General features: G+C 39.8%; 2 protein-coding genes across 8 annotated transcripts in view; one reads left to right on the forward strand and one right to left on the reverse strand.

Annotated features, from left to right (window-relative positions):
• Nucleotides 1-14,318, forward strand: part of LOC134224264 (1-phosphatidylinositol 4,5-bisphosphate phosphodiesterase epsilon-1-like) — a 66,843-nt gene that overhangs the window by 16,913 nt on the left and 35,612 nt on the right. For all 7 annotated transcript variants that reach the window (XM_062703593.1, XM_062703595.1, XM_062703592.1 and 4 more), the window contains exons 3-7: nucleotides 5,512-6,337; nucleotides 12,549-12,788; nucleotides 12,879-13,024; nucleotides 13,354-13,474; nucleotides 13,538-14,149. In XM_062703593.1, coding sequence (XP_062559577.1) covers nucleotides 5,720-6,337; nucleotides 12,549-12,788; nucleotides 12,879-13,024; nucleotides 13,354-13,474; nucleotides 13,538-14,149 — 1,737 coding nt within the window. In that variant the 5' untranslated portion in view covers nucleotides 5,512-5,719. The remainder of the gene's footprint in view (nucleotides 1-5,511; nucleotides 6,338-12,548; nucleotides 12,789-12,878; nucleotides 13,025-13,353; nucleotides 13,475-13,537; nucleotides 14,150-14,318) is intronic.
• The window catches only part of LOC134224266 (ADP-ribosylhydrolase ARH3-like), a 94,440-nt gene that overhangs the window by 13,432 nt on the left and 66,690 nt on the right, over nucleotides 1-14,318 (reverse strand). The window lies entirely within an intron of this gene.

The raw sequence follows: 14,318 nt of genomic DNA on the forward strand, positions 1-14,318 counted from the left end.
AAGAAGTTTAACGATCATGACTAAAGATTCGCAACCTGTCTTAAAATCGATTACTAATTATTGGGGCGATTAATCAACATGCGGTTTTCGTTGGGTGAAAGCTGTTGAGTATTCCTTCTAGTTTTCTTTTAACCTGCGCCTTATGGGGAAGCGTCATAAACAGTATAATGAAAAAATAAATTTCCTCATACTAATTTGCATGCAAACTTGAAACGGCTTGTGCTAAATCAGTTTTAATCCAAATGAGCTCAAATTTTCAGAGGGCATTCAGAACATGATAAAGAATTAGATGAGCGCCGGGCACTTCGAACCCCCCATGGGGTGCTTGCTGTTCACACCCTAGTAGCACAATCCAAATCAAACAATTGGGAGGGTTTGTGCAGTATTGTGTCTAATGTCCCTCCAATCCGCAGCGTTGGCAGAGCTTGCTTCTGTCAGGGCCTTTGGAGTCCCATTGCTTGTGCACCGGTTCCAGGCACTTGAAGCAAACTTCGGGTTGCTCGTATATGCCAACAGGGCACACCGACCATCCCACCTCGACGCTCCCTAACTTGACTACCTTGGAGGCGTCCGCTGCAGATAGCCGAACCAATGCTACTTGCGTCTCTGCCGGAACTTTCCGTAGCCGAACGGCTGCGGTGGGCGTCTCCACTTCACACTGTCGTCGCAGTGCCGTGACGAGCTCTTCGACTTTGATGATCTCGTCCAGGTCTTTAACCCTTCACCTCCGTCGTGAGTGCCCTCATCTTGACCGTCTTGCCTAGGACTTCCTCCGGCAACTTCTTGTAGGCGGCGCCCTTTTGCGAGACGCCCCGCTTTAACTCGAGGGTCATTTCGCCCGTCAGGATACGTCTTATTCGACGTACGTCGGCGCCGAGGTCACTGGCCGTAACCCCTTACTATCGTCTTTCCTGGGTGGACGGATCTTTCCAGGTTCTTCCTCCCCCGGTTTTGGAGGTACCTGGCCGGGGTTCAGCTTCCCAGCCCCACTACCCTTGTTCGGGGTAGTAATACTCCGCGTTTTGGAGCGGCCCTCAGGGAACTCATTGTTGTGTTTGTGTCTGCTCCGTTGGAGCTGTCACCCCCGACGTGCCCGCAAATACTTGAGCCTCAGTCTGGGTAGACTTTGGCACCACCGTCTTCGCTGGCACGCCCTCGGTCGATTCGACCATGCCCGAATCCGCGAATCCTTGGGCCTCAGTCTGGGTAGACCTCGACTTTACAGATTTCACGTCCCGACCGCCCTCTCCAGCTTGGCGACCAACATCGACTTTCGAAGTTTCAGCAAGCTCCTCTTGAGACAACTTCCAGAAATAGTTACATGGGCCTTCCCCAAGGATCATGTTTAAGTCCCTTGCTTTATAATTTTTATGTTAAAGATATTGACAATTGTTTGGAAGGACAATGTACGCTCAGACAACTTGCAGTTGACGCCGTGATCTCTCTAAGAGGTCCATGTGCAAATGCCTTGCAAGGGCCATTGCAAAGTTCCCTAGATAACCTGACTGTTTGGGCCAGACATTTAGGGATCGAGTTTTCACCGCAAAAAACTCAATTGGTTGTGTTTACTAGAAAGCGGAATCCAGCTCAACTGAAACTAAAGCTGTTGAATGATGACATCAACCAATCTTTATCTTCTAAATACCTTGGGGTCTGGTTTGATTCCAAGTGTACCTGGAAAACCCATATTGATTATTTGATAGATAAATGCCGGAAAAGGATACATTTTCTAGGTTCTATATCCGGAACGTGGTGGGGTGCTCACCCGGAAGACCTCATCAAACTCTATAGAACGACTATTCTCTCTGTTTTAGAGTACGGCTCTTTCTGCTTCCTCTCAGCAGCTGATTGCCACCTAATTAAATTGGAACGAATTCAATATCGTTGTTTGCGTATTGTTTTTGGCTGTATGCATTCAACGCATAACATGAGCCTGGAGGTGCTTGCTGGAGTCACTCCTTTAAAGCACCGTTACTGGGACCTCTCACTTAGAATACTGATCAAATGTGGAACAAGCAACACATTTGTCTTAGAAAATTTCGATAATATCCTTGAACTGATTCGTCAGTCAAGATTCCTGAGGGTCTACCTCAACTACATATCGTCAGATCTTTGTCTTCCATGTTATAATCCACCTAGAGTTAACTTCATCAACGACAGTTCCTCCATTGAATACGATCTGTCCATGAAACATGCAATTCAAGGAATTCCAGATCATCTTCGAAATCTTTCCATTCCCCCTATTTTTTTGAAAAATATGAACATGTCAATTGCAACAACAGATATTTCACTGATGGTTCTCGCATCAACGGATCCACTGGCTTCGGTGTCTTCAATGTAAATTCAACCACCTTCCGAAAACTTCAGGAACCGTGTTCGGTTTATGTTGCTGAGCTGGCAGCAATTAATTTCGCTTTGGGGATTATTTCCGATCAGCCCGTAGACCATTATTTCATCTTCTCGGATAGTCTTAGTTCTATCGAGGCACTCCGATCGATGAAACCAGTTAAGCACACATCTTACTTTCTTACAAAAATAAGAGAACAGATGCGTGATTTGGTCGAAAGATCATTCAAGATTACCTTTGTATGGGTCCCATCCCATTGCCTAACCTATGGCAATGAGACACGCTAGCAAAGCTGGGCGCACAGGAAGGTGAAGTTTATGATAGACAAATCTCGAGCAACGAGTTTTTCCCATTAGCCCGTCAGAGTACTCTTCAAAATTGGCAAATGAATTGGTCACACAACGAACTTGGACGGTGGCTATTTTCTATAGTTCCTAAAGTTTCTGGTTCAGAGGTGATGACTTGAGTCGAGGCTTCATTCGCGTGATGTCGAGGCTTATGTCTAATCATTATTCACTAAACGCACATCTCTACAGAATAAACCTTGTCGATAACAACTTATGTAGGTGCGGAGCCGGTTACGATGACATCGATCACGTAGTTTGGTTCTGCTCGGAAAATGACGCCTCCAGAGAGCAATTATTGGATACCCTTGTGGCCCGAGGTAAACAACCCTTCAGTGAAGTAAGAGGTGTATTGGGAGATCGCGATGTGGATTATATGCAGGCCATCTATGCCTTTCTTCGCTCGGCTGATATCAAAGTCTAATGCCCGTGTTTATCTCTTTCTCAGTTTTTTCTCCGTTCGATTCTGTTTTTCTGTTCCGTGTACCACAAAGCCCCGGCCATCCGGAAGATGCTCCATGCCGAACACAAATCGAGCACGACGCCACGCAAAACCGTTTCCAACGTCAAATGCCCGGATGAGCAGCTGGAATAACCCTAAACCCATACTCCTACCCCGTCCGTCCTGAATTAAGTAATTGTTAACCTTGAGTCACCACGAGTATTATGGTCTACGTCCCCCTTCCCTACTAACTGTTAATGATAAGATGATACTCATTATAAAAATATCATACTTAAGAATAGCGGCTCCGCAAAGTGTCACACACGACTGAGCCTACCAAATAAATGAAATGGTTAAAAAAAAAGCTCCTCTTGAGGTCCTTACTGATTTTATGCTTCGATCACGCAAAGTCGATGATGGCGTCCAGCTGTTCCGTCGCCACCTCGAAGGCCGAAAGCCCATCGCGTCTGCGGTTCATCGCCCCCACAAGCCATGGGCCGTCCATAACCTCTACCGGCGTAGCCAGGGAGAAGGTCAAGTGACCCAAGCTGGCGCTGCGCACCGAGCTGCCGACTATTGCCTCTGACCTCCTAGGCGACGACCTGAACAACCTACCTCTTCCGAAGGGGTTGTCACCTACACTACTACCACTAATTGAATAATTGACTTGGTTTTCCATTTTGGTCCCACGAGTTGCTCAGGAAAAGAGGTCCACCGCGCCAGAGCGCCCAGCATGACGCGGTAAGGGACAATTACTGTGGAGGGTGCCCAGGTACCACACAGGCTCCGTTAAAGGCCTAGCTCATTATTTCACCCCCTGGCCATGCATCCCCTCGGCACGGGTCGCTTAACGCCTTAGGATTAGGGGTTAGGGACGATGGTCCCCTTGGTCGCGTGTCGTGTGTGTGTGTGAGAGAGAGAGAGAGAGAGAGAGAGAGAGAGAGAGAGAGAGAGAGAGAGAGAGAGAGAGAGAGAGAGAGAGAGAGAGAGAGAGAGAGAGAGAGAGAGAGAGAGAGATGTTTCTAGCTTTCTCTAAGTTAACGTTGGGTTGTGAAGCCATTGAAGAAGAAGAAGCATTAGAATTGCAAAACCTTAGAAGAAAATGCAAAAAACTTATGACCGAGAGGACATATAAAAAAAACTAAACATTATGCTAAATCAGACGGTGGTGCTTATGTGGTTCTCTTTCTTTTTGTATCTTTATTTAAAAGACTTTTAACCCTAGAGCAAGTTCGCCACTTATTCTATCTATGTTAAAATCTATGAGTTTGAAAATTTCTTAGTTCGTTTATCGTTGCAAAACAGTTCAATCACATAACTTACTGCAATAACTTAATAACACAAAACTCCTGACGGTGTTGTTTTGCTCCTCGTGATTAGAGAAGGCAGACACCACATAAGGAAGGTCAAAAATAGAACTTTTTAATGGACTTGTTTAACGTACATTATTATTAGTCAATTTGGTTAAAAAGAGCTCGGACTGGGAAAAAGGTATAAGGTACAGTGGGGAAGAGAGAAGAGAAAAATCAATGGATCAAGTTTAAATTAGTGTAAAACCAGTTTAAACAATCTAAATAAAATCGATCAATATAGGGTTACTGCACCTGGACTTCATCTCATAGCTCCGATATTGGGCTCACGAAAAACAAAGCAATGAAAAGGTATTTGGTTTGTTTATTATATTTTTGATTTTTTTCAGCAGTAAGCACGCTTGTTAGCAAAAAGAAGCGACGAAATCGGTGCCGTATTTCTTTGTTTCGCGATGAGATGAATATATGTTCAGTGAGATGGAAAATGGAACAGTTCCCCTAGATTGCTTGCTGGACCCACCATTTCTCGGAATTGCCAGTTTTATTGACTAACAGCTTAATTGTGTTTTGTCATTGATACGTCATCATTTGATTAAAAGAAAGTAGACTTCACTTTTGAAAACACTGGCTGATTGTAAAAGAAGGGATCAGACATCAAACTCTCCATTGCCTAATTCCAGGCAAAATACTATACTTAAAGAGATCGTGCAATTAGTTTTCAGTAAATTGTATAATCCTGAAAAACCTCGGATTATTTAAAGAATTGGAAATTTCAATTATGCATAACATACATAATGTATAATGTTGATATGCCGAAATTCTGAAATTTACTTAGTCAAGGCAGTATCAGATATCGAACTCGAAAAAGCAAAATGTAGTATGAAGACGATGATGCGTTTACTTTTATTTGCAACAAATATGATGAGATATTTGTTGTAAACTTTTCAAGCACATTTGTATATTCCAGAGGCAAAACTGAAATCATGTCTTAGGCATCGATATATTCACAAACATTACGACTACATATTCACAAACATTAACTCTAAGTGTTTTCTATTCTTCTTGCAGTTATAACTGATGGCATGGACATATTTTTCAACAACCCCAATGTGAAAGAAATCAACATATTTTTCGTAGTTCATTATTACTCAGTAGTGGCTTTATAGAAAATTTAATTTTTATCGACAGAATCTGAATTATTATTACAAGCCAATAATAATATTGAACGGAATAATTGAAGAATGTCACATTAAATTCACCCCGTCGATTGAATAACATGCGTGAAGCTTTCCCAAGTCTTCCATTTAATAGTAACGTTCCAGAAGAAAAATTGACACCTTCACCATTAATAGATCCGTCATTATCTTCAGTTAGTAAAGAAGAACTAAAAAAGGAAGAGCACGAAGTGCCCGAACAGCAATATCCAGCAATAAATCAATCGTTTCCTTCATACACCGGTTCAGCCGTAGAACCCAATTCAACATCATCACGCGAACCGGAATTAACGATAATCATCACAGAAAAGATTATTATTAACCGTGAGGGTGAAACCATTAAGGAAACATTGGTGGACAAAGATTCCGAAAAGCATGCTATATTTGATACTGACGGACCACAAAGCCACATTGGCAATCTGCCACCAACAGTCATATCAACAGCATCTACAACAACAGCTAGCACAGCAACGGCTAGCTCAGCGACATTAGCGGTGTCAACCGCGGCGGCAGTACCCAGCGGGCCTGGGGTGAGTGGAACAACCAGTTCTTCGACTGCAGCAGTGACATTGTCTACGACACCATCCTTCGGAGAATTGGAGGAATTACAGAACATACTTCATTTCCCTGAAGAGGTTGCATTACGGATAACTGACGCGGAATATCAATTATTCTACCAGGTAACATTTTATGTTTTAGCATTTTAATATAAAATAAATTTCCCGAATTACCAAAACTTCCCAAAGCAGGGTTGTTTTGTTTCACCTTGGCAGTACAGCTCAAAGCAGCAAAATTTCAGTAAACCCTGTTTTACCTAATAGGCCGTTACAAATATTTTACTGATCTCTGATAGTTTTAGGAGGGGGCGGTTTGGCAATAAAAATAAATATTAAAATGAGTAAAAACCACAAAACTCCTCGGATTAGTTAAGGAATGTTTTTGCCTTTCTCGTATACTAAGTATACGTAAAGGCAATATGTTCACTCCAAAAACAAACTTTTTATAGAAGGCTCGGAGACCCATAGTGTTATATACCAATCGACTCAGCTCGACGAATTGAGGTGATGTCTGTGTGTGTGTGCGTGTGTGTGTGTGTATGTGTGTGTGTATGTGCGCACCAAAAAAGCAAAAAGTTTAGCTCACTTTTTTTGCACTTACCCTCAACCAATTTACTCGCAACAGGTTGCATTCGACGCAGTATACTGCCCCATTGTTTCCTATTGAAAATTGGCCGATTCGGACAATGGGCTTAGAAGTTATGGCCAAAATACTTTTCCTCATAAAAAAGCGCGTAAAAAAGTCTAGCTCACTTTTAATGCACTTACCCTAAACGGATTCCCTCACAGCAGGCTGCATTCGACGCAGTATCTTGCTCCATTGTTTCCTATTGAAAATTGGACGGATCGGACAATGGGCTTGGTAGTTAAGGCCAAAATACTTTTTCTCATAAAAAAGCGCGTAAAAAAGTCTAGCTCATTTTTAATGCACTTACCCTAAACGGATTCCCTCACAACAGGCTGCATTCGACGCAGTATACTGCCCCATTATTTCCTATTGAAAATTGGACGGATCGGACAATGGGCTTGGTAGTTATGGCCAAAATACTTTTTTTCAGAAAAAAAAGCACGTAAAAAAATTTAGCTCACTTTTAATGCACTTACCCTGAGCCGATTTCCTCGCAACAGGTTGCATTCGACGCAGAATCTTGTCTCATTATTTCCTATTGAAAATTGGCCCGATCGGACGATGGGCTTAGAAGTAATGCCCAAAATACTATTTTTGTACCGCACGAGAAAGGCATCATCACCGCTAGGTGGATTAATCTGGGTTTTTAAACCCTCAATCTCAATATTTCCCGATTTTTCTTTGTAGTCCCTCAAATATATTCATTGACAATTTGAAAGGGATAATCCACCCGAACCGGAATAAACCACGGACGAGTTGACCGTACTAGACGTATGCATAGCATTTTTACTTGATTGAAAAACTATGGTTGTCGACACAAATCTCCCAAATTGAGGTGAACGTGCCCCTGGAGCCGGCGTTCTGATACCTGATGATGCTGTGAAAGTGGAACACATGTCATTTGTCATAATTTTGAGCAACGTCGAAAACGAGGGTCATTTGGGATAACGATCATTTGGGATATTTTGGCTTCTCAAAATAAACTTTTTCACTTTGAATGATGTTGAAATTAGCATCATTTTGGCTGATCTTTTTCTTGGTAGAAGAAATTTTACCGGAATATGGTAATGTGGTTGTATACTATTTCGCCGAAAAACACTTCGCGGAATTTTTTTTCGCGATACGACATTCCGTGGATCGTACCAATACTCCGAAAGACATTTCGCGGAATTGAGTTAGATTAATTATTATTGAAATATTTGCCGATTTCTGCTTAATTACATACAATCCAGGCCAAATTCTTTTGGATTGCGATTTCAATTATGAACGAAGGTAATGCTGGTAAGGTAATAATGAATGACCACGTCCAGTTGGTATGACGCAATGTGAGTAAACAATGTCTTCTTGAAAAGGAATATAAAGGAGGTAGTCCCCTAGGATAGGATGTGACAATTAGTCATTAAAAATCGTACCGATTTTCTGTCAAAATCGTACCGGTTGCTGATTGGGTGATAATAACAATAAATTACTTCAGTCGGCGGTATCACATTGTCAAAAGGGCAGCTTGTTGTTACCTTGGCCGTGTTGCTGGGTAATTAAATAGAAATTTTTGACAATATTAGCAAGTTTGTTTTTTTTTGTTGGGTAAAATGAATGTATATTAGACTGCAAATGATGTATGCATGATTCTCGAGGGTTATGCTAATTTGTAACACTCGATTTGAAGCATTGTTAACCAACTTTTTACCCATTTCACTGTAAAACTCATCTAATTCCATGCAAAATCTTTTATCATGAATGATTGAATGGAATGATGGAAGAAATGGACGAATAAACATGATTTTTTTATATATATTGTTCGGCGAAATTTGCAATTTGCAAAGCACTGGATTCCAACGCGTCGAAGCAACCGACTGAGGAAACAACAAGGCAGTCGCAGTTTAATTGTCACATCCTATCCTACACGGAAGAAAAAAGTACCCAAAAATTGAGTATTTTTAAACTTACTTTTGAGTTATTTTTTCTCTTCTTTTCATCCACTCTTTCTTTTGTTGTCAAAAACAAAAGAGACAAACAATCCAACGACGCCAGTTCAATACGGGAAGCCAATTTTGAGTTTTATTACCTGAGGTCGAAATTGAGTGAATTAAACTTATATTTGGGTAAATAAATTTTCCGTTGGGCTTTTTTAACATGGGAGTAAAAGCAAACTACTTCGACCCTACTTACTCAATTTTGGCTTCCCGTACGGATGTTCGAGGTTGGGTGAATTAAACTCACTATTGGGTAGTTTATTTCTTCCGTGTAGGTAATCCCTTCTATGAATCAACGCATCTGCCGGTAAAGGTAAAAGATAATGCCTGCTTTGAATGGATGGTCGGGTTTCACATTTTGCAAACCCAAGCCCGATCCGAACCCGATTTGTAAATTTCCTTCAAACCCGGACCTGACCCGAACCCGGAATAATTTTTTTTATCAAATCCAAACCCGACCAGTATCCGAGAATTTTTGCATTCGTAAACTCATACTCGACCCAAACCCGACATAATTTAGTTATTTAAGCCCGCACTAAAATTTTGCCCAAAAATACAAACTAGATATTTTCTGTTTTTTTTTATCTAAAAAAATGTTAGCCCAAACAACGAACTAGCCTGACAATCAACATAACTGAATAAAATAATATTCAATTTTTTATTTCCTCAACCCGTACCCGACCCGAACCCAATATTGTACTAATTTTTCAAACCCCGAAACCCGACCATCTCTAGTCAGCCAGGAATAAGACAAAAGAAGTTGATAATGTCTTTTTTTAAAAGAACGCGTCTGCCCGGTATAAGGCGAAGGGAGGAGTAACGCCTTCTTTGAATGGATACATTTGCCCGGTATAAGGCGAAAGTAGTTAAAAAAAACTTTCTTTCAAAGAACCAATCTGCCCGGTATAAGGCGAATGAAGGTGTATTGCCTTCTTTAAATGGTAGTGTCTGCCCGGCAAAAGCGAAGAGAGGATGTAATGCCATATTTAAATGAATACGTTTTTCGGTACAAGGCGAGAGAAAGAAATAAAGGATTATTCATAAAAACGTAACAAAGTAAAGAGAGGAGATAATCCCTTCATTACATCTGGCCCATCTGCCAGATATTATAAAGGATTTGCAAGGGACAAATGAAATTTTGAAAACTATTTCAACATATCCTGGGAGGCCTTCCTTAGCCGTGAGGGAAGATGCGTGGCTGCCAAGCAAGACTATGCTGAAGGAGGCTGGCCCGGTCTAGGAAATTTAATCGAAATTTGTTTTCGACTTTTCTTAGTTATAAAAGTTTAGGTATAGAAGTACGAATGCAAAAAAAAATATGGCTTAGAAACTTCGCATTAGGCGAAAGTCATTAGACGAAAAGGTACAAACCGCCAAATGTACCGCGAAAAGATACAAACCGCCAAATGTTATTCCGCAAAATGTTCAACCGCGAAAATGAATTCCGCGAAATAGTTTTCGGCGAAATGTTATACAATCTGGTAATGTTGAATATATTTTTTTCGTTACCGTGGTACCCCCCCTCTTTTGAAAAACAATCAAACATAGTTAGAAATATGTCAAAAAGAACTATTACCATACAATTGGAACATTATTTTAAACCACATATTTTGTTAGTCTTCAGTTTCGATGTCAACGATTTGTTGAGCCCTTTGATATGTTTGTAATATGTACATGCTAAAACATGTTATGTAATGCATGCCAGTTTTACTCGGAAGTGAACAGTAAATTATGCAATTAAGATTCCCAATGCTGAAGCTTATAATAAGCACGGAACTCACATACATAGGTAGATAAATTGGTGTGATCCACTGTGATCGGTTTTTGAATATGGTAGCTGTACCGGTTTTGGCTTTGGTTTTTTGACACCCAAAACAATTTCTTCTTTCTTATTTCTTTTATCTTCCTTTTTTCTGCTTCGTTATCCTTTTTCTAAATCTTCCTTTTTCTTTTTTATTTCTTCTTCTCTCATCTTTCCTTCTTCCGTTTTAATTTTTCCTCTTTTTTTCGTCCTCCATATACTTTTTTTTCCTTCATTAGGCCGTTACAAATATTTAATTGACTTTTTGCCCTACTAGTCTTGAAAAGGTCAAGGGGGGGGATAATAAAAAATAAATATTAAAATGAAAAAAATCAAAAAACTCCTCGGATTTGTTAAAGAATGTTTTGAAAATCCTCAAAATTATCCGAATTTTATTTTGTTGCCCCCTCAAAATATCATTTTTTGGCAAAAAAAAATCCGAGGGGGGGGGGGAGACAAAATGGATTTTAAATATTTGTATCGGCCTTATTCTTCTCCTTTATTTATTTTTTCTCTCATCTTCTGTCATGTAGTTTTCTTCCCACACTTTTCTTCTTACTCCTTGTCTTCAATTAATTGAACTATTTATTAGTTTTGTAAAAAACACTCTCATCCACATTTTACTTTTTCATTGTTATGTAATATTTGTACCAATTTTGGTTGAATCGGTCAAGGGGTTTAAAAGTTACACTGGATTGTTCGTTTCCCAAACAAATCCCTTCTTCCACGCCTTTTCGAATTACCTAATGGTTATTTTACCTCCGCTATAAACATCTCTTCAGAATTTAGAATATGTTGCAATCGGTTCAGAGGTTCAAAATAGTGAATATATTTACTAAATTTGGTTAAAATCGATCCTGGGAGTTGAAAGTTCACACTAAATTGTTCGTTTTCTTAATAAAACCAATCCTCCTCTGGGAGGGAGCTCTCGATACTTCACATCATTCTCCGGGAAAATATCGTAAGGAAATTGTTTCAAATATCCACAGAAGCAAAAGTTATTGCATTTTGTCGGATAATTATTATTTATGTTTTTCAATCTAATTGGAAATTTTGAGTTAACTTGTGAAGTTCTCCTTGATTTTTACAGAAAATTCCTTTGAAATTCCACTGAAACCATGTTTGAAATGTATCTGGGAATTCCTCTGAGTTAGCATGCGCAAATTTCTCTTAATTTGCACGGGAAACTCGTGTAAATTCTGACAAAAATGTTTTTTCAAATTCCCACAGGATTTTTTTTTCGCATTTTAAATTTCGGAATTGCCCGAACAGTTCCTTTATATTTTCCCAAAATATTTTTTCAATGGAAATTTCTTTCGAAATGTGCATGAAACTAGTCGGGTCATGTACAAAACACCGAAGACGGTCTTACTGTTAAGGTCGAAACACAAGCACAATCTAGTGGTGGAATTAAATAGGATTTTCATGCCGAACTTGTCTTATGACAAGTGATAATTTTTAATTTCCTCGAATATGCTTTCCTTTTCACACCAAATTCATATAAATTTCCACGAAGAATTCTTTAAAATATCCTTGGGGAATTCTTTGGTACTTCCACGGGAAATTCTTTGCAATCTCTTGGGAAAACTATTCGGAATTTTCTAGGAATTCTTCGACAACCAGGTTTCTTTTTTTGTCTTTATTTGAGAGGTTTTTAGCCTTAGGCTGGCTCACCTCTAACCAGGTTTCTCGCTAGACACATTTTCCATGGCGTTCTATGTGAAACACAGCAAATAATCACGATTTATTATATAGCAAAAAACGGCCATTTTTTAAACATATGTATTGTGATGCTCAAGACATCGACATCGATTTGCTAGCATTTTGAACAAAATGATTTATATGTAGATTGTGTATCCAAAGTACATATATTTTGATGTGATACACTTCTGTAATCATTATTCCCCTCTTCCTTACTATTTATTCCTACAGGTATCCTTGAATGATTTTATTAATGATGCAATACACGAGCTACAGAAGGAAGTGAGATTAAGTTCTTCAGCCAATAGTAATCCTACACCGAAATCAACAAGCGCCAGCGTCAGCAGTCATAGTATAAGTAATGGTAGCCGGGAGCCGCCACAGACGACAACATCATCGGTAACAACCAACGTTACAACTTCAAGTGGGTTTTCATCAGCCTTGAACGCCATACGCAAACGCTTCGATGAGGTACCTTTCAATAGTGTTGTTAAAAAGCTGCCAGAAAAGAATTGATAAAATCAACAAAACGAATTGGACACAATTAATTTTATTTTCCAGACAAGCGCGTGGACCAACTACTTTATCTTATCCCAAGGTACACAAGATGAACGAAAAGCGGCCTTTGCATGTCTGTTGCGTGTAGCTATTTCATGCTGGAATATCGGAAATTTCAATGGTGCTAAAGAGATAGTGGACGGTTTAAAGTGAGTGACACTCATCGACTTTCATGAATTCTGAAATTGTTGCTATATTGATTTTTTGCTGTGCTGGTCTCAGATTATGCATTTCAGGAGGCAGAGAAGCAATATGACTCATATCCATACGGTTATTCGATTAAAGGAGGGGTTTCTTTCGGCCTCCAGCGGCATTAGAAAGTTGTAGGCCGGCGGAAACTACTTGCTTTTGCCGATTAAAGACATCTAAATATTAATCTTTTATATAATACATTTTTATATTATCAAGCATTTCTAGTAAATTCTCAGTGCTGCTCAACCATACAATATTTCGCTTTCTCTATGCTTCTACTTTATAGGACACTTAAAAAGGAGTCATTTTGGACGTCTATTACCGATCGAGGAAGAAATTCAGTGTACGAGTTTCTTGCAAACGTGTTTGACTCAGCAGAATACAATAATGCCGTGTCGAGAGCATTGGTGGGTAACGGTGTAATCTAGGGCCATGAGTCAGCGAAATTCATTCGATATTTACATCAACAGGTGATACCTACATGTCGTACTATTCCCTTTTTCAACAATCATGTTGAAGAAATTAAGTGCTTATTGCGAAAGGCAGAGCAGCCAGAGCAACAAAGTCAATTCAATAAACATACCGAAAAATATTACTTGGGAGATAGTAATCAAACATCTGTTCCTGATGATGAAGAAATGTTGCATCAGTTATCCCAGGTGATGCTGCCTTTGAAATACCCAATACAGACTTCAACAACAAGCATTACAGTGGATGAGTTAACAGAGCCTTTGATAGCCCCGGAATCGCTGGACGACCCGGACATCGATCCATTGATGGATAAAATCATTTCAAGAATATCACCATCTATTAATACACTAGCCGCTTTCTTCAACCATCACGAGCATCTTTGTCGAGAATCATCGCAGAGTTTGCTAGATTTTCTAAGAGCAGCATCGAACAGCCCAAGGCAAGTTAAAATACCTTTGTATCAGCCTTCTAATCTGAAAGAGTTGGAAGAGGACTATGAGGTCGAAATAGGAAATTACAATCCAGTCCAGCCGTTATCCTTCGACCATGGAATCAGTATAGTTTCGTTGTCTGCGAAGAATCCGAATGCTGTGGATCACCATATTCTTCAGGTACGTAGGAGCAGTCTCAAGATTTTAATTAGTGGCATGCGAATTCAATATTCACTAGGGCTCCAATAAAAGATTTTTTTTTCAAATAAAAAGTAGGTTTACTTTAAGCCAAATCGGACGTGATTTAGAGCAGGCTATCCATATAGAACGACAGATTCATTTTAGATAC

This window comes from Armigeres subalbatus, chromosome 3, assembly GCF_024139115.2.
Source record: "Armigeres subalbatus isolate Guangzhou_Male chromosome 3, GZ_Asu_2, whole genome shotgun sequence".
NCBI lineage: Eukaryota > Metazoa > Arthropoda > Insecta > Diptera > Culicidae > Armigeres > Armigeres subalbatus.